Below are 21440 nucleotides of genomic sequence, written 5' to 3'. Positions count from 1 at the left end.
AAAAATTAATTCTACTGATAGACTTTCTAAACGATGAAACATGACAGTAAGCTATGTACTCTGTTAAACTGAGAAGCTTAAAACTGAAAAATAAACATCTAGAGCTTAAATAGTAAACTAGAAACAAACATCTGGTAATTGTAAAATTCTACCTCAAAGCCACTACTGTACTTCTTAATTTTCAGTTACACAGGTGACAGTGCTAATGAGTGTCAGTACAGCACTGCCTTTAACTATTATATTCTTCAATATGACAAAGAATAAATGATAAACAGGAATTTGGCATTATTAAAATAGAGATACCTACGTATTTTCCCATATAGGTTGTGTTGTGGATAGACTTATAGGGTTAATTCCCAGTCAAATTACTATGGGAAAGCAGATACAGCACTCCAAAAAAAAAAAAAAAAAAAAAAAAAAAAAAATCAAACTGCAGCAGACTTGTAGTTTTTAAAAAACAACCCCCTCCACCCAAGAAATAACATGTAAAATTAGCTTCAAATATACTAAAAAGAAGCTGGGCATAGTGGTGCTTGTGCCTTTAATTCCAGCAGTCAGAAGGCAGAGGCTGGAGGAGTTCGATGGCAGTCTGGTCTATGAACTCCATGCCAGCCAAGGCTATATCATGAAACCCTCCCTGCCTCAAAAAACAAAATTAACCCCCCCCAAAAAAATTAAAGATATTGAAAAGTTACCTTCTATAGTCTGAAAATAGGCTTGAAATCTCAGAATTAAATTCATTTTTATATTACCTCTTAGTCATATACATTAACATCAGAGTTTGAATCTATAGAGATCTAGAACATTAACCTTTTAGTAAAACATCTCAAAGATGTGGTTTTTATATGAGCTTTGTCACTTCTTTTAAAATCAAGTTTTCATATGCTAGGGAAGTAACTTCCACCAAATGCTCAAACCATTACATCAAGAAGCGTCCCTAGCAAAACTAGGGAGCTGTCCAGTTTCCCAAATTAGACCCCTCACGCTCAGCTCCTTCCAGTAACTCACTCTATGCTGGGAACAGACAATCCCTTCAGCAAAGCTGCTGTCTCCCAAACCTTCCCTGCAGTTGAGGGTGGTTTCCAAGTTGGAGGAATGAGCTTCAGGCTGCATGCAAATTAAGAATAAATAGAAGTACCAAGCTGTCAACAAAGCATGTAATTAACAGGTGCTCAGTGTGAAATCTGAAAGCATGGTTTGCCATGGATACAACATAAAACTAATAATATATCCAAGGATAACTGAGAGATGACTGTTAAGTATATTTATTTAAATATGGTATCTTAATTTTTTTCTTTTCTAAACAAAGGGTATACTTTTCCTTATTAAAATGATCCTTTATTAGCAATAATTTTTAATTTATTGAATATTTAAGGTTTTGTTAATGTTTTAATTTACATTCATATAATTTCCTTTGGCATTTAAAAATCTCTGTAATAGAAAAAATCTAGGGCAAAGAAAATTATAAGGAAATTTTTTTAAAATCCAAAAATAAGAGAAAAAGAGATCTAGGGATGGAATATAGTTCAGTGGTTTAGTTTAGCGGTTCAGTAGTGTTCAAGGTTCTAGATTCTCAGATCTCTAGAACTATGACAAAAACTGAAAAACAAAACAAACAACAAAAAACCCCAAGAATCAACTAAACAAAAAACCTCATTCACCAGAGAAATCTGAAGTTACGTGCAGTTTCTATTAAAAATGAAAGCCGATACTGTACTAACTGTACTTCTTGTTTGCAACAGTGGTAACAACACATGATAAAATAATATGAACTAATAGTTATGTTTATCAAAAATTACTTTAATTAAAAGGACTTGTTTTGGAACTAAGTAAAATAACATTACAAGGGAGTTTGAAATTTATTCAAATACTTAAGACTCCTTCTTTTTCCACTTTAAAAATTTACTAATTACAACACCAATAAGTAACTGTAGTAATAGCAACAGAGCTATCATTGCCATTTTAATAAAACAATGACCTGTCAAAGTCACTTTATGTAGTTTTTTCACATCACAAATTCTGTATTCTATCCATAAGGGAAAGAAATTGAGACTGTGTGCTACTGTGTATTGGCAGCAATACTCATACTTCTTTCTTCTATTCAATCTGCAATGGGCTTTCAAAGATTACCCAGTACTTACACAGATGTTTAAAACAATAAAGTTAGCTTTAAAAAAAAAAAAAAAAACATAAAATATTCAACGAGCCAGATTACAGGAATGCTTTATGTATAGTTTTTTTATTTTCATGCAAAATAAAGGCACACTTAATAACACCCTTTCAATTTTAACTTACATGATTTAAAGTCAACCCTTTATAACAATAGCTTAATGTCTAACGTTACATTCATATTCAGAATGGACCAAGTGCAGCAACAGATGCGGCAAACCTAAAAATCAAGGTGCTACAAAGCTGCTTCTACATCAAAAGACAGATAAGCATCTAATAGAGTAATTTAATTGAACATATATTTACAGACATACAGCTATCCTAAAGAAAGACAGACAGATTTAGGAAAGCAGCTATATCTGCAGAGGAAGGAAACAGCATGTTACAGACAGTCAATTATACATAGAACATTTGACAAACACCACAGAAAACAAACTCTAATCATTTACCAGGGTACAAAACTCGGCATAAATCTTTTTGGCAAATGAGTGCATAAAGAAAGTTTTGGGGCCTAGGCAGAATTTTAACTCAAAAAATAAATACTTGAAAATATAAGCATAATCTAATACAATTATATAAATTTTAAAAGAAACTTGGAATTACATTTTCACTTTAATAATATGTATATCCCTAATTCACATTCTTGACTAAGGCTTTTAAAAGAAGGGGGTGCATTAAACAAATGAATAAATATTTCAGAATTATGACATGAGCTACTCCCATTTCAGTTTATGAAAAGCTGGGGAACTGATCATTATTTTCAGTTAAAAGACAACTCTACCAATATTGTGCCCTGGAGAGGAACTAATCAGATGCCTATGATATAGTACCCTGCTTATGTCAGCTGCTAAGACAGGAACTGAAAAGCAGAAGGAGTTCCCTGCATGCATTATGTGTATTGTTAGCAAAAGAGTGAGGTGTGCCCCAGTCCATCTGAGGCACAGCAAGTTGCATAACATCATTACCACTTTGCAAGGTCTGCCGTCCTCCAGCCAACACTCCACTAGGCAACATCCCTGTGGGAGTCAGGCCCTTGAGTGTCAGCACGCTTTCACTCTCCTCCCTAAAGCAGAGAAATTTAACAAGTATAAGAAGAATTAATAGCTCAAAAGTACAGCATCTGCCTAGTATGCACAATGCACTAGGCCTGATCCCCAAAAATTTCAAAAAGCAAAAAGAAACAAAATAAAAATCTATCAATAAGTATTTACTTTAAAAGAGGAGCTATAGCTCAGATGTGGTTGATGTATATAATTTATCACATTCATTGTTATTAACATATTTCCCTCAATTCCAAGATACTTAATTTTCCATATTCTAAATGTATCATTTTAGGAGGGTAGACATATTATAATTGAAGCATATATTGTTTTCCTGAAACCTCATCTTCCTAAATTTTAACCGCGAGAAGGTTAAGTTGTACTTTCATAAAACAAATATAGGATTTTATGGATTAGAAAATTCATCAGGAATCTTATTCTGATCTTCTGATTTTCAAGGTACAAATTTGCTGCTTTCACCACAAGATTAAATTTCAGTATGCTTGGTATGTTTTAGGTCCTGGGTTTGATACCAGCATCACCACAATATAGAACAAAAAGCAAGCAAACAAAACACCACCAGCTTCAAATGAATTTCTATTCCCTTCAACAGTACATAACCCTACAACTAGTTTCAATATAGAAAGAAAACCAGCTGCTTTAGGTATCAACCAGAACAATGCTCATAAAATACAATAAAATTATTTTTGGAAACAATTAGGAAAACCTATCAGTACCTGAGAACAGAGAAGACTCTTGCCATTTTGCCAATTGCTCGGATCTTGTTTCTTATGATTTCTTTCCGGGCTGCAGCTGAACCTACTTTCAATGGAATAAATAGAAAAAAAGGCTCAAGTTTAGGGCATTCAAGCATTATTTTATTATTCTACTAGCATATTCCAGACTCATCTAAATCAATACCAGGTCTCCTGCTACCAGCTCACATGGAGGAAACTAGATAAACTCATGCCAGAAAGTTTCTCAGTCCCTCAATGATTAGCCCAACTAATCAAATATTGGGAACTGAAAAGAACAATTCACAAACGTTAATTATCTTACAGCACTGACTAAATCAGGAGGAGTAAAATGGGGTAGGGATGGGGAGACTGGAGCCCAACTTGGACTACAAAGCAAATGACAAAAAATAGAAACAATCCTATAGTTTTTTAATTTTCATGGGAGCCTATGGCATGCAGACTAGACAAATGGAAGACTTCTGTTTATCACAAAAGCCTTTAACATGCACAGTGGAAATATGTAGTATTATAAAAGAATAAGCTTCTTTACTCTAAGCTAATCTCCAAAAATGTACAAAGGTAACAGTAATTACAAAGCTGACCACAAAGTAGGGACAAGTATTTTAGAAACAATGAATATCTCTTAACTTCATGGAATACCCGTCTTCTAAAATCATGCAAGCTTTAAATTTCCATAGGCAAATATGAGATAAATAGTAAGAAAAGACTCCCTTGAAAAGCTGGCTAAAGAATACAACAAAGAACTGGCTCCTTGGCTGGACAGACTCAAAGAATCACTCTTCCTTCCCTTGGTCTCCAGCAAGAACAACAATCTCAGTACTGTTACCACATACCTAGCAACTAGAGTTACTCTGGATCAGAGTGTGTTCCTTATACCTGTGCTTCAACATGATGAAAACACACATATGGAAGCACCATTGTTGACAAGGAAAAGCCAAGATGCTAGAGCAAAATACACCTTAGGTATGCAGAAGTTTGAACAACCAGAAGTCTTATAGGTGACAGCATTTAATTGAAAATTCAGACTACAAATACATGTAATTAAAAACTAAGATGATGACTAGACCTAGAATGAAAACAGGAAAAAAAACAAAACAAAACAAAAAAACCCCAAGTTCAAGGATGAAAACAGCATGTATTTAGAGGGCAGGGCTCTAGTATCCTATGTGTTATTCTCTAAAGGATAATATAGAGAGCGCTGAAGCTCCACGCCAAAAACTATGTGGTCATTACAGTATCAAAGGCATGTTCTTCAGATTAACTAAAAAGGTTAAGTATCAAAGGATATCAGAATCTGAAGACATATTGGGTATATTTCCTTATTTTACAGACAAAAATAAAGAAAGAAAGAAAAAACAAACCCCTGAGTTTATTAAATAACTCTTCCAAAGAGAAAGTCTAAGTTTCTTCTAATAAATTACTATAAATTTTATTTTTAAATTGGCAGAAATTTTAAAAAGTTTGATTTGTATAAAGAATAGTAGGTTAAGAAGAATGGCTATAACAATATACATTTGCCTTTTCAGCCTTAATTTATATATTTGTAAAACCAAATGATATGAAGACTATACTGAATTCAAATTTAAAAAAATTTTAAATATAAACACACTGTACAAATCAGGATTTAAAATCAGTCTACAAACACATCATGCATCATATTAAAGTAAATGTCCACTTTAAAAATACTTTGGGGAATAAGACGATCAAACACCCCTAATCATGCAGGGAAAAGTACAAAACATTACAAATAAGCAAAAGAATGAAATTTTAAAACAAGAGGAATGAAAAGAGGGAAAACTATTTCCATGCACAGAAAGACAGATGTCTTGGAATATGACTTCTAAAACATCAAATACTAAGTGTTATATTAGGTGTCAGGCTAAATTTGCACAAGGCCCAAAAAGATTCTTAAAACATTAGTCAATGAATGTGCCAACTTACACGGACATGAAGTAACTTATAAAGTCATATTTCAAAACAATGTTACTCTGTCTGGTCTGTACCTTTTTTATTGCCATATATGAGCCGTTCTTCAGATGGAGAGTCCAGAAAAAAGGAAGTGAATGATGGAGAAAAGGTGGTTGAGACAAATAAAAAGATAGAAATTTAACTTGGCAGTGGTACGAAGGATGAATGTAGAAAGAAGGAGAAAAAATGAAGGCCTCATATTTGAAATTTGGAAAAATGTAGTACTATAGAATTTGGTGAATAAAAGACAGATGCTATAGGGTAGAACTCTAAAGCAGAGATTTCTTAAAAGATATGTGTACAGAAAGAAATTATGAATAAGTGATTTTAATTTTTGATGAACATAGACATAATTAAGAGACAGGAGAAAAACATGAAAACACATAAGACCAATAAAAGACTGCTAACAACCACACATCTATAGCCATAACGCTAAGGAAATATGCCATCCATGAAAGTATGTTAAGTGAAAAGCAATGACACAAATAAGATACAAATGCGTGTGGTTCTTCACGGACACCAACATATGCAAAATCTGTAGCATATACAGGAAATGTAGGTAACTTTTCTCAGTGAAAAGCCTCAACCACTCCCAGCTAAAAAAAAGTTGAGTCTCCCACATTCCATGACAAAATGACATGATTTCTTCAATCTGAATTGTAGAATGTTTGCATATATTCAAATTTAACATTGTGCTGTTTGTTACAATCCAATCTGGGAAACGGAGTGACATCTTTTTGCAAAAATAGTGACAGATTGCTTCAATCCAAGTAAATAGCTTTAAGAGTAGCTGTAGAGGTGGTTTGAGTTTTCCAGATCTTATATTCTGATGCTAAGATACATGATAGGAGCTAGAGTTTAACTTATTGACACTAACACATAGATTATGCCTTTCTTTTACCAAAAATTGAGGACAAAAGATAGTATCTGAAAGAAACGTATGCATTCTAATACCATAGAAACTAGTGTTCAAAAATGTGTTCATAATTAACAGCTCTAAAAAGGATGCTACATATTCTATGCAATGTTTATACAGATTTATCTTGAGGGAAAAGCAACAACCCATACAATCATTAAACAAACAATGCAGAGTACCAAAGAGCCATCGACAAGAGTCTTAATCCACTTTAATAGATCTCAAAAGTGAATCATTAAGACATACTCTTTACTTCCTGCTACTGGAAAATCTCTAACCCTACTTTCTCCCTTTTTCTACAGAAAAACTGAACCTCATACTACCTCCATTGCAAAGTCCAATCTACCAAGTTTCTCTCTAAAGTCAAATTTCTCCCCATATCCATAAGATGGCTTAACTGAGGTGCAGGAAAAGAGATAGAAAGAGAGAAGTCATGCCATCACGGTGAAAGAAGGTAGAAAGGAGTGACAAAGAAGGACAGGGTAAAAGGGATGAAGCATGGAGGCATGGGGATAGGTGGGCTTCCAGTAGTCCTTTTCTGGATCCTATGCTGAACTTCAGTGTCCATCGGAACACCCTCCTCCACTCTCCTCCATCTTTCAATGCGTTCTCTCCCAAACCACTCCCACTCCGCTATATAAACTTCTGGACTCATATTTTTATGAATCTTCAGAATTTCTGAGACTAACACTTGGTTAGTGAAAGGGTGAAAAAAAGAAGAGTAAATACACTCGTGACGCTAACAAGGGAAGGAGACCTACTTTTAAAATACAAAAGAGAACGCTGTTTTCCCATAGAAACAATGTCATAAATGGTGCAGAAAACTGTAAAAGATACTGGAGAGTAAAATGTCATCTTTTCTGTTCTCTCAATTCATAAATGAGAAGATCCAAAGCTGGGTGCTTTTCCAAGACTACATAGCTAAGAATGAAAGTGAAAGGTACTACTAAAACATTATCTTTTCATCAAGTAACACTGCTTCTTTAATAATTAAATTTAATTCATCCCTGGAATGCAAGAATAATATGACAAATAAATAAACTGGCATAATTTATATCTTGATGGAAAAAACATTAAGATAAATACAAGTTATTTAAAAGGAATATATATTCTAAAGCTTCTATGCTTTGGCAGCTGATAAATTATGTGTCCTTTTCCCTGTTTGTTTTGAACAGTTAATAAAACCTTTTGTATATTACTTGTTAAATCTTTAAAAATTCGCATAAATTATAGGTACTTAAACCAAGTAGTAAGTTAGCCTTAACCATAAAAATTTTTCTTTTTATTACAAGAAACTAACCTATTCCTACTCCTACTTAAGATGTTATTGGCAACACTAACAACAACAATGAAAAAAATACAATGGCAAAAGTAAGGAAATACTACCAGCCCAATGCAAATGACTAATTTCTAGAAGTTATATATAAAAACATAAATTACCGTGTAAAAAATTCTACCAATCTTACTAGATATTAAAAAATTCCTTTAAAACAATGATGAATTCCTGAATATGGACAAAGAAGATGTTAAATATAGCAGTTGAGTAGTAGTGAGAATTTAAAAAAAAAATACAAGTTTCAATTTAACTTTATAAGTGTCAAAAAATTAATTCTAACTTAAGTAATTATAAATTCAGTGTAGTAAATGTCAGTAAATGTACTAATTGTATAAGTTATATGATATATAATTATAAAAACTATTTAGTTTGAGAGCTAAATATTATTTTCAAAATACTACACTTATAGTTAACATGAACCAATTAAAATACCCACTGAAAATTTCAGCAAATGTGACAAATTGCCAGAAAACCTAAGAAAATGAAAAACATACAAGGCATGTGCCAAGAGTTATTTCAATCATCATCTCAAATTATCTCAACACCTATAACATGAATAGTAATTATTATTCTCAAATTGATAAAGGAAGCATAAATCCAGAAGTGAAAACGATTTGCCTGAAGCCTCAGAGGCATTCATAAGGAATTAGAATCTGAACCAACTGATGCAGTGATACAGAAATTACAATTACTTACATTTTTAAGGGAAAAATAAGCTATGTATGATGAAATATTTTATAACAGAAACTCAGGAGAAAAAAAGTTTCTTATCTAATTCCTCCCCAAAAACACTAACATAAATTCCCTTTTAAGTTATTAATAAAGGTACATTAATAAAAGAACATAATAGAAAAAACCAAAGAAGATGGCACATTTCTATAATCCCAGTGATTAGGAAGTGGAGGATTAGAAGTTCAAGGTCATCAACTACAGGGTGAGTTTTGGGGCCAGCCTGAAGTATGTAAGATGCTATTTCAAAAAATTATTAAAAAAAAAAAGTGTGTAGGAGAGAATAAAAAGGGGGAAAAAGGGCAATATCTCCCTATTAAATCTTAAATCTTACAAATATGTAGAAAGTAATTAGCACAACAAAGAATCTTAATGCTGACTACCATATAAAATTAGTACACTACAGAAAGTATACACAAAGCACAAAAATAGGAATGTAAGTTTTCCACTTTTTAAGCTATTTTATTTTTATATTTACTGTTAAAATTTAAGTAGCTTTAATATTTAATTGAAAATTTCAAAACATAAAACCTAATAATTTTTAATGGTATTCCTTTATACATACTATAAATATGCATTAGGCACACAAGTTCGTTGGCTTATGTAAGAGCTAACAACCATGTATTTGTTTCTGTAGAAAAAAAAAAAAAAGCTTCCAAAAATCTCTTCAGAAAGGGGTCTTTTAAAATATAAGTGCACTTCAGTGAGAACAACCTACATAAAAAAGATTGGTAAGATCCTTTTCATCGACAAAAAAGTAAATATAACAGTAAAAGTTCAGAGATGTTTCTGATGAACCACACTGTACGAGATTGCCCTCTTCAAAAAGTAATGTCTGTATTCATCAAGAACCACATCCTTTCAACTCTCCATTGTTTCTGTTTTTTCTTCCAAACTTCCTCTTTCCTCAAAGTCCCATACTACTACTACTACTACTACTACTACTACTACAACAAAACAAAAAAACCTAGATTATTCTCAAAACTTAAAATGTGCGTGTGTGTGCATGTGCATGCATGTATACTCTGAAGAGAAGGAGTGGGTGAATTCTCACTTATCAAGTAGGATAGCCACAGGAAAAAAATGATTTTTTCATACAGAGTGCACTGAAACTCAGTAGTTAAAGAGGTATCACTTCATAATTAGAAATAGCAAGATAAGTATTCATACCATCAAACTGGTCTTCACCTTCTGTCATCAGTTCATCATCAGAGCAAATACTCAGAACATTTACCAACATTTCTGTCACTATTCAAAAAGAAAAGAGAATATGTTAGATGCTGACATACTATTGTCCACATATATGTACAGCAATAATTCAATGATACCTTGTGATAGCAGGAATGATGAAATTTTAAAAACTAAAAAACTTTAAAATGAAAACAATTTAATAGATAAGAACTCTGAGAAACTGAAATTAAAAGACACCAAGTCTACTAATATAAGAGTTTCAAAAAATAACATCTGAGAGGACCTATAAATCAGACTTCAGTTTTCCATTTTATGAAGAAGTTATAAAATGGTCTCATAGGTAAATGATGTCCATAAATAAAAGTTCATGGTTAATGTCAGTTGATTCTTTTTAATGTGGGTGTCAAAATAATTCAGCAGACATAGAATGGTTTTCATAACTGCATGTCTACTGCAAAGGAACAAGTCAGACACCCTCCTGCCCGTAACATACTAATATGAAAACTAACTCAGAACAGAACGAAAGTCACTCACTAAAACCATAAAATACTCAGGAAAAATATGAGTTAATATTTATAAATTAGGTAATTAATTCTTAGGAATTAGATGAAAATTTCATCAAAATTACAAACCTCTGAAACAAGCCACAGAAGCATGTGCCAATGCTGTACTCATAGCACTGAGCAGCACTGCTTCATCATAGGTCTGGCTATAGCTTGGGCAACATAAGAAGATGCAATTTCAAAAACAAAGTAAAAATTGCTTCCAAAACTACTATCAAAGTACCACAGAACTTTCAACCCAAAATTTATCCTGTCTACAAGAAATGCAGAAACGGGATGGAGCAGAGTCTGGAGGAAATGGCCAACCAATCACCAGCACATGGTCAAGCACCAATTCCTGACACTATTAATGATATTCTGTTATGCTTGCAGAAGATTCTAGCATGTTGTCCTCTCAGAGGCTCCACCCAGCAGCTGACTCAGACAGATTCAGAGACCCACAGCAAAATAGTGGACAGAGACTGCAGACTCTTATGGGGAAGGACTGTGGGCCCCAAAGGAGATAGAAACTCCACAGGAAGACCAACAGTCAACTAACCTGGACCCTTGGGTGCTCAAGAGACTAAACCACCAAGGAAAAAACATGCACAGTAGAACCTAGCCCCAAATACACACACATGCACACGCACACACACTCCTCCCACCCCCTTCTTGGCAGATGTGCAACTTGGTTTTCATGTGGTTCCTAAACAACTAAAGCAGGACCTATCCTAAAAGCTGCTGCCTGACCATGGGGATATGTTCTTCTAGCTTTGTCTGGCCTAAGTGGGAGAGGATGCAACTAGCCCTGCAGAAACTTGATGTTCCAGGGTTGGGGGATACAAGGAGGGGCTTCCACCCTCTCAGAGGAGAAGGGGAGTGGGAGGGGGAAAGAACTGTGGGAGGGAGTGACTGCTAGGGAGGCAGTGAGTGGGATGTAAAGTGAATATCAAAATATAAATAAAGAGATTTACATCTAGAATATGTATACACATTTATTATGCACATATAAGTATATATAATATGAAACACAATTATTAATAAAAAAAGGTAGTATATCCACACAATACAGTATAGTATTATTCAGTCATAGAAAGGAATGAAGTCCAGATTCATTCTTCAACATGGATAGATCTTTAAAATGTTACAGAAGACAGGAATGATGGCACAGTGGCCTATAATCACATTTATAAGGCTAAGGCACAAGGATCACAAGTTTTAGGCCATCCTGAGCAACACAGTAAGACCTACTCTCAAAAACAGAAACAAAACATAAGACCAGGGAGAGAGCTCAATTTATAAAGTTTTCTGTGCAAGCATGAAGACCTGAGTTCAATGCCCAATACCCACATAAGAAGCTGGATATACCAGAAGTGGTACTACCTGCCTTGATTGGTCCACATGAGTTCAAAGACAGCTACAGAGTTAAGACCCTGTCTCAATCAATGAATCAAAGTGCTATGGATATGTAATCCCAGAGCTGGAAAGATAAAGCTAGCCTCTTTTTTTTTTTTTTTTTTTTTTTGCTGCTCCCAAGTCAGTGAAAGACACAATTTCAAAAATCAATGTAGAAGACACCTGAGGATGAATGACACCCAAGTTTGTCCTCTGGCGTCCACATGTCTGTGCATACAATTGGTACCTACACATATTTGTACCAGCTTATAGATGAACACGCACACAAAAACAATACAGAAAGGGGGGCATACAAACAAGCTACTACATATTGTATACCAACATTTAAATGAAACGTCTGTAACAGGCAAATCCATTGAGACTATTTTTGATGATCTACTGTAAGCTGTGCACCAGTGAATACTGATATTAATCGAGCACTCTCCGTCTTCATAAAACCTACAGTGTAAGGAGCCTGGCAGATAATTGCTGTATTAAGTATAATAATGGAGACAAAGAAAACATGCACGAGACAGTTACTGGAATGATCTGTAGTTTGGGAGAATTCACTTTAGGAGTTGCTTAAAGCTGATAATGAATGGTAAGAGGAAGAAATAAGAGTGACCACTAATGCTGGCTTTGGAAGCACATACACTAAAACTGGAACACCACAGAGATTAACATGGACTCTTGGACAATAATAACTTGTAGATTTGTAAAATGTTCTGAAAACAAACAAACAAACAAACAAACAAAAAGACCATTAAATGAGGATGGATGGCATGAACACACATCTGGGGAGAAAGAAGCAAGAGGGCCATGAATTCAGGGAAAATTATGTTAAACATGAGCTATATAGACAGAACATACGGAAGGGAGGGAGGGAAGAAGAAAAGAGAGGGGGAGGAGAGAGGAGGGAAGGGAAGGGAAGGAGAGGGGAGTCTTATATGTATGACCTCTGAGTAAAGGTCCTTAAATTGGAGGCAATAAACAAGAGTCTACCAATTCAGTTCAGCTATGAAAATAGGGCTAGGCAATGGTGGCACAGACCTTTCAAAAAATGGTTTTATATTTTCTGTATTAAGAAACCAACAAACAATTTTATGTGGACTTAAAACTGAGTCTCCGACTTAACTAGCTGCAGGGAGAGGTAAAGCACGGAGCCGACTGGAGGAGCGACCGAGAACAGGAGCGCTGCATTTCAGCTCAGTTACTTATGGTTTCCCCGAAAATTGCCTCCCTCTCTTGGGGACAAATGAAAGTACAAGGCTCTACCTTAACCTATAAGGATTGCAAAGTTTGGCCAGGAGGCAGTCGGGCTTGGGATTGGAGAGAAACAGGAACTGAGCATTCTCCTGGAGTACAGCCAGCAGACGTAAAGGAAGTTGCTGAGAAGGGTGTGCAGACTCTTGTGATTGGCAGAGGAATGAGTGAGGCCTTGAAGGTGCCTCCCTCGACTGTGGAGTACCTGGAGAAACAAGGCATTGCTGTGCGGGTCCTGCAGACAGAGCAGGCAGTGAAGGAGTATAACGCCTTGGCTGCCCAGGGGGTAAGGGTAGGTGGTGTCTTCCATTCCACCTGCTGATGAGAACAGCTACAGAGAACAAACCTCCAGGCAGCAATGGCTGTCTTACCATTGTCCACCTCAGCCTCTCCTGTGTATTCAGGACCTATGTTCATGTTCTTGGGACACACTGATGGGAGGCTAAGGCAAAATCTTGCCCTCCAGGTAGCTTAAATCAGAAAAGAGAGATCTGCTGATGTTTAATATTGTACTACGTATTAGGTTCAAAGTACAAAAAAAAATAAAGGTTGAAACTTGAAGAACAAAAAAAAAAAAAAAAAAAACTGAGTCTCCATAATTTTAGAGATAGTCTAAAATATCTAAAAAAGAAATTGCTTCAAAACAGTTTAGATATAGAGAACTAATATTAAATAGGAATATTAACAACAAACGGTTGGTGGTGATTTACTAACTGTGGAGGATGAATAATTGGTACACAAAAATTCATAATATTACTATACACTGAATTTTTTCAGTGTTGAGATTTGGGGAGAGTAGAGTTAGACCTGGCTCACCTCAAACTCAAACTTAAGATGTAGCAGAGGATGACTTCAAATTCCTGAGCCTCATACTTCTACCTCTTAAATTTTGAGATTATATGTATAAACCAGATGGTGGTGGCTCACATTTTAATCCAAGCATTCAGCAGGGGAACTCTCTTTTTCCCACTGTGGGCTTGGGGGAATAAGCTCAGAGGTCAGGCTTTCATGGCAAGTACTTCTATCAGCTGGAAACATCTTACTGACATTAACCTTTTTTTTTGTTTTCAACTTTATTTAAAAAAAAAAAAACAGAGACACATGTACAGGTTTTTTAAAGTATTTATGCATAAAACTATATGAATATATTTTTGTTAGTACTTGATTTTTTTTAAAGGTTTGATAGCATGCATTGAAATCTTACTAGTTACAATGAGCATAAAGTACATGTAAAACAAAACGTAACATGGAAATAGTCAAAGTTTTCTTGGTGTGTAAAGATTAAACATAATAATTTTTAAATGTCAAGAATTGCCACTAGGCTACACTCTTAGTTCTTGAATTATTGATGATTTAAGGTCTAGGTGTACTCGACTCTAGAGAGGGTGCTGTACACTTATTTATTTATTTATTTTCTAAGAAGGACGGAGGCTTCCACTTTTTGGCCTTTCTTTTTTTCTTTTCTTTTCTTTTTTTTTTTTTTTTGGAGCTAGTTCTTGAATTATTGATGATTTAAGGTCTAGGTGTACTCGACTCTAGAGAGGGTGCTGTACACTTATTTATTTATTTTTTTCTAAGAAGGACGGAGGCTTCTACTTTTTGGCCTTTCTTTTTTTCTTTTCTTTTCTTTTTTTTTTTTTTTTTGGAGCTACTTCTTGAATTATTGATGATTTAAGGTCTAGGTGTACTCGACTCTAGAGAGGGTGCTGTACACTTATTTATTTATTTTTTTCTAAGAAGGACGGAGGCTTCCACTTTTTGGCCTTTCTTTTTTTCTTTTCTTTTCTTTTTTTTTTTTTTTTTTTTTTGGAGCTTCATATGGTCTGTGAGTTGTTTCTTGGATATTGAGAGCTTTCTACTTTCTAGGGCTAGTATCTAATTATCAGTGACTGCATATTATGTCTGTTCTTTTGTGACTGGGTTACCTCACTCAGGATGATATTCTCTAGATTCATTTGCTTAGAAATTTCATAAAGTCATTGTTTCTGATAGCTGAGTAGTACTCCATTGTGTAAATATACCACAATTTCTGTATCTATTCATCTACTGAAGGGCATCTGGGTTCTTTCCAGCTTCTGGCTATTATAAATAAGGCTTCTATGAACATGGTGGAGCATATGTCCTTGTTATATGTTAAAGCATCTTTGGGGTATATGCCCAGAAGTGGAGACACTAACCTTTTGAGATTTACTTTTTTATATTTTACAGGAGATCCATAGGAAAAATGTTCATAAAATTATAGTATTTCCACACCATACAAGAGATTGTTGTTTGTTTGTTGAAGACAGGGTATTCGTGGAAGCCAAAGGTGTTGGTTCATCCTTGAAGCTCCAGCTACAAGTAGATGTGCGCCACCTGACTCAGGTGCTGGGAAATGAATTTGGGTCTTCTGTAAAAACACTTCATGCTCTTAACTATTGAGCCATCTATCTAGGTCCAAAGAACAGAGAGTATTGTATGAAACCTAAGCTGACCTCAAACTCCTTACAGCCTCTACCCTCTTACTCCCCCTGCTATGCTTATAAGAATGTTCTGTCAGAGGCAGCTCAACATTTCCAAACTTTACAAAATTATTTAATGCATTAGAGTAGCAAAAGAACTACCAAAGTCTGGCAAGATGGCTCTGTGGGTCAGGATGCTTGCTGCTAAGCCTTGTGACCCAAGTTCTATCTCAAGACCAACATGGTAGAAGAAAACCGACTCTCACACATCTTCCTCTGGCCTCCACATATGTGCATGACTCATGTGTATGCATGCAATGCACTCCATACACACCCACACAAAATAAATGTAATCTTTAAAAAAATTCACAGGAAGGAACTAAAGATCATTTGGTAACAGTCAAGTGTAGAAACACCCACAGTAGTCTACTACTCTCCATTCTCTCCTCACTTGTAGCAAACAAATAGAAGTCTGCTTAAATTTTCTGATCTCTCAACAAGTAGACAGTACAAACTAATAAATATACTTATAAGCTGTGATTTGTTTAAACACTCATAGCAGAAACATTAGATGTTTGAAATAGTATAGGGAGGTATAACTAAATTAGAATGTACAAATTAATCCCTTTCCCTTTGCTTTATTCTGATCCTCATACTCCACCCTTAATTAAAAGTAACTGAGCTACAATCTAGCCTAAAGGCAACACAGTGACCAAGATGAATTCTTAAATTCCCTTTAGCTTGATGATGCTATGATGGAACTATTTCTCATATCCCAAAGATAGAAGGTTGTAAGTGTAATGCATCCCTTTCACCTAAGCCCTTAACTAGTCCTCTTCTCAAATGTTAACGTGGGTAATTCTATCTCCATATAAACTTAACATCAGACCTACTGAGTAAATGCAATGAGTAAAGGCAATCTACTGAAACTCTAACATAACATATACAGTGCAATTATTAACTCTGGATTTTAGAACCTGAAACTGCCTTGGCAGAGGTGACATGTTTTATAATGTGAAAGAGGTATAAAAAAAAATAGAGGGGATATAGAACAAAAGGTTTTATAAATCTATCTGTATTCTTGCACTGTCAATTTGACGCATATGACATCTGATGCATTGCCTTTTTAGAAAGAAGAGAAAAAAGAGGTAGAAAGAAAGAATGAACACTATTGTGAAAAGGGCAACAAAATCCTAAGAATTTTATACAACTAGGAAAAAAAATCTTAAACAGCACTTATAATCTCTTTAAAAGCCCAATGATTACTTTTGAAAGGTAAACATTCTAATTGTTATTTCTCAACATTTGTTAGAAAGTATCATTTCTCTTAAAAAAAGAAAAAAGTATATTTTTTGATATAGGAGAATTGTTAGGTGAGAACCTGGATTTCTCTAATCCACTGAGAATATTGCCAAAATGACAGCTACTAAATTCTCCCATTAACTGCTGTAAAATCTCAACAAATGGTTTTAGAATACAGAAGTGTCCACTCCAAAGCAAAGCTAACCTTCTATAAAAGATTACGCTTAACTCAAAATGAAAGAAAATCCAACAGCTGAAGATATCAAGCTATTTATAAACCCTCTTCCAGTCCCCCAGACATCCTCACTCATGGGGGCTGTAAACATCAAACCAAAATATCACTGAAGCTGTCATGTCCACACCCAGACACACGTACAGCTGTGGGCACAGTGGGACCAGGCTTCAATTTCCTCTAGCAAGTATGCATTTATAATAGTAAGCTGGAGTAAATCTAAAAGAAATCATTATTTTGTAAAAACAAAAACAAAACTCATACCTTTTTCTCCAACAAATGGTAAAGACCATGTAAAAACATCCATAAAATTGGGCAACCAATAAGGATGTGGAGAACAATTAAACTGTCGAATGTTCATCACATTATTTTCATACTTTAGTACAGCAGCTGCAAGGGAAGGTAAGCATCAGTCTAATAAGCCATCTTGAGCCTAAAGAGCATCAAACACATAAAACACAGTAACTGTTTATGAGGAGGGAGATACAGAGACAAGTAGGATCCAAGTTAGATAGTGGGAAACAGGGATAAATTTTTTTGCTATGACACACATTAATTTTCTCTTGTAGACTGGATCTCACTTAGTGCCCTGGCTGTCCTAGAACTCACTATGTAGAGTAGGTCAGCCTTGAATTCATAGAGATCCACTTGCCTAGGCCTCCTGCATGCTCAGAGTAAAAACATGTGCCACCATGCCCAGTTTAAAATATGTAAACATATAAAATGTTTAATAATTATTAATCAAATTTTCAGATTCCTTTCAGAATGCTTGTTTTACATTATATCCAATGATGAACATGTACTACTACTAAATGCAAAATTGTGAATATCAATTTTTATGGAAAACACAAAATGACAATAAGCAATTTTCTAGTTGTTTTAAAGCTCAAAAAGTTGAGAAATTAAAGAAGATCCCTGGGGGCTGGAGAGATGACTCAGCGATTAAGAACACTGACTGCTCTTCCAGGGGTTCTGAGTTCAATTCCCAGCAACCACACGGTGGCTCACAACCATCTGTAATGGGATCTGATGCCCTCTTCTGGTGTTTGATGACAGCTACAGTGTACTCACATAAAGTAAATTAAACAAATCTTTAAAAAAAAATCCCTTAATTGCAGGCAATCTAATAAGAACAGCTAAATTCAATAAAGTAAACAAAAAACCACACCAAGTTAGAAATTATGAGTGTAGAAATGTGTTTTTTACATTTAGCATATGAAATCAGATGAACTACTTCAAAGGAGTATTTTACTCCATTTAGGGGAAAATAACTTATTAAAATAACCAGAAGAAAATAATAATATAACTAAACAATCCCAGAATACATATTCACCTCAATTTTAGATTTATTTCTAGTGTCCCAATATGAAGAGATGACCATACCTACCTAAGTTTAAGGTTCTGGTTATACTATTTTATAGAACAAAGGATTAGAAGGGATATATTCAAAACTGAAGTACAGCATGTATTGGCTATGCAACTCATTATCATTTAACTAATCTGGCCATTTATAAGATGAAATAAAAACGTCCACTCTGCCTATCTGTTGAAAGTTAAAGATCAGAGAATGTGTTCCATATGAAATCATTTAAAAAGTATAATGCATTCTATAAATATGTATCTTTTTCAATGTAGAAATAAAGGTTAACTTTGGCTCATAATTCTGAGATTTCAGTTCATGATTAATTTGCCTATTGCTTTGGATCTCAGCTGGATTAATACATTATGGCAGGAAAGTATGGCCACAAAGTATGTTCACCTTATGATCAGGTGGATTATCCCCCTCTCCCTTTTATTTTAACAAAAAGCACTGAAATGGAGACACTAAATCCAACATTTGAAATTCTAGTTAACATAGAACCAAAAGCAACCCTGCTCTGTGCTACCATTTACTAACTCACAAATATGTTTTCCCCGATACAACTCACATGTTAAACAAAAACAACTTAAAAATTGTCTCAGAAATTATGCTGATACCAACCTTTCAGACATTTTATTTAAAGGAGAAAAGACAAAAAATACAAAATCAGGAATACGCCTTTTGGGTGAGAATGAAACATCACAAATATGCCCATTCTATATAAATACTCAAATTATTAACATCATTTATACACAAATCAGATCTACTAAAACATCTGATTCTGACAGAACATTTAGTGGTTTGAGTGTCAGTTTTAAAAAATAAAAATAAAAACTGATTTCCTTAGTGTCCTAAGTCAAAGTCACAAGAAATAAGCAGTAAGGCAGCAATCAACTTAACAGAGAATACTTGCTCCTTTTATGTTAAGAGTTTGGGTACTGGTAGACAGATGTACCAATCAATTTTGATCTCGAAAAAAATGAAGCCATGTATCATTGAGTATTGTTATATTCTTATAGCATATCCTATATGAAAATCATCTAGTATGCTGTTTAACCCCAGACTAACATTTAAATCTTTTAACTCTCAACTACCATCATCAAAAGTCTTTCAAACCATGACCCACATTTAGCAATGGTCTTATTATCTTTCTACATTACCTTTTAACATCTTTGACCTTCTGTTTTTTTCTCAGAGCACATCTAATCTAGTCTGACCCTGAAGCTATAATTTCAACTGAATTCTAGACATGCTCAGACAGAATAGAAGCTGGCATCTTAATTTCCTCCTCTGAAGACATGAACTACGTAAACCCCATCTCATCTTCCATGTCCCTGGAACAAATTTAACTAGATTACAAACCTGAAGCATTTTCAATCAGTAAATTATGTTCAGAATAAAATGAAATCCAATCTTTATAGTCAGATCAAATTAGGAGAAAGGGGAGAAGGGAGAAAAATAGTTGCCTAGAATAGGAGGTAAAGAAAAAGGATATAAGGAAAAGGTTAAAAGTAAATAAAAGAAAGGGTAGCTCTAAAAGTAAACCAAAGTGGATTATTTAAAAAAACAAAATCAAAAATCAAAGCAAAAAAAAAAAAAAAAAAAAAAAAAAAACCTGAAATCTTACAGAAGTAATTTAAACTGAAGAAAAAGAAGGGGAAAAAAACAAGATAACCTGTACTGGTCAACATAAAACAAGCAACATGACAAAGTAAACAAGGAGACACTGCAAATGAAATGGTGAGAGCAACGACTACACAAACATGAAAACATTCTCAGTTACACGGGAAGATTTAAGAGAGGGTTTAGGAAACTCATCAGGGGTAGTACTTAACTCACAATCATCTGTGGCTGTGCTTAACTCAGAGCACGTTTAGAAATAGCTTTAAGAGAAACAAGTTATAGAGTACACTGCATACAACTTGAGTGCACATTTTGAGTTTTATTTATTTTTCTTTCCCCTCCCTTATATCTTAGGTTTTTATAGGATTTGGACAGTTTCAAACAATGCCCCATATTATTTTTAAAATAAATTAAAAGGCTAAGTTGTCTATACATGTTTTTATCAACAACATCTTACCTTTATTATTGTAGACATCTAAGTAATTAGGTGCCGAAAAAATTGTTATTAATGAAGGAAACCCTGTAGTTTGACTTTTTCTGTACATTCTATAGCTGCAAAACAAATAGCTTAATATGCATCGTAAAGCATCAATCATGATTACTAAGTTTGATTTGTATTTAAGTCTAATTTTGGGCTAAGAAAACAGAATTCTTACCCTGCATCTTGAGCTTCATGAGCTCTAATAATCGATAACAAATTATTGTTTTGCAAAAATTCACATACTGCTGGATAGCTGTAGGAAAAAAGAGTAAATTAAGTCAAATAATTCTTTTCATATGAATCATAAACTTGTTATATAACAAAAATGTGATTAATCTTGGATGTTTTTCCTTACTTATAAAAATAAGAACATCCTCGAACCGTATTATGACTAAAATGTTCTTGTGATTTTTCATTTCCAAAGTCTTCAGAAGGATCAGACCATAGCAAGTCACACATTGGTCCAAATGCAGGTGGCTCTTTAAATCTATCTAACTGTGAAATAAAAGACATAAAAAAAAATGCACATAAGAAAGTGATCCCAACTTTGAGTATAGTCTGTACTACATTGTTCTAAATAAATGATCAGGAGCTATTAACTAGTATATAAATTTTTATCATTATCTAATCTTATCAGTGAAAATAAATTTGATGCTTTTAAAAACTCTCTAATCAAAATATTGTAAACAGGAAC

General features: G+C 34.2%; 2 protein-coding genes across 6 annotated transcripts in view; one reads left to right on the top strand and one right to left on the bottom strand.

Annotated features, from left to right (window-relative positions):
- Positions 1-21440, bottom strand: part of PPP3CB (protein phosphatase 3 catalytic subunit beta) — a 47637-nt gene that overhangs the window by 5379 nt on the left and 20818 nt on the right. The window contains exons 6-13 of one of the 5 annotated variants that reach the window (XM_080926082.1): positions 21102-21241; positions 20922-20999; positions 20723-20817; positions 17547-17672; positions 10087-10164; positions 5971-5997; positions 3947-4031; positions 3135-3232 (exon numbers count right to left, since the gene is read on the bottom strand). In XM_080926082.1, coding sequence (XP_080782208.1) covers positions 3135-3232; positions 3947-4031; positions 5971-5997; positions 10087-10164; positions 17547-17672; positions 20723-20817; positions 20922-20999; positions 21102-21241 — 727 coding nt within the window. The remainder of the gene's footprint in view (positions 1-3134; positions 3233-3946; positions 4032-5970; positions 5998-10086; positions 10165-17546; positions 17673-20722; positions 20818-20921; positions 21000-21101; positions 21242-21440) is intronic. The other 4 variants (XM_080926083.1, XM_080926084.1, XM_080926085.1 and 1 more) reach the window with 4 other exon arrangements.
- On the top strand, positions 13191-13783 carry LOC308427841 (mth938 domain-containing protein-like). The gene has a single exon (XM_080926087.1). The coding sequence runs from the start codon at positions 13261-13263 to the stop codon at positions 13627-13629; it is 369 nt and encodes a 122-aa protein (XP_080782213.1). The 5' UTR covers positions 13191-13260; the 3' UTR covers positions 13630-13783.

The sequence above is a fragment of the Micromys minutus genome, assembly GCF_963924665.1.
Source record: "Micromys minutus genome assembly, chromosome: 12".
NCBI lineage: Eukaryota > Metazoa > Chordata > Mammalia > Rodentia > Muridae > Micromys > Micromys minutus.
This window is presented reverse-complemented; position numbering and strand designations above follow the sequence as displayed.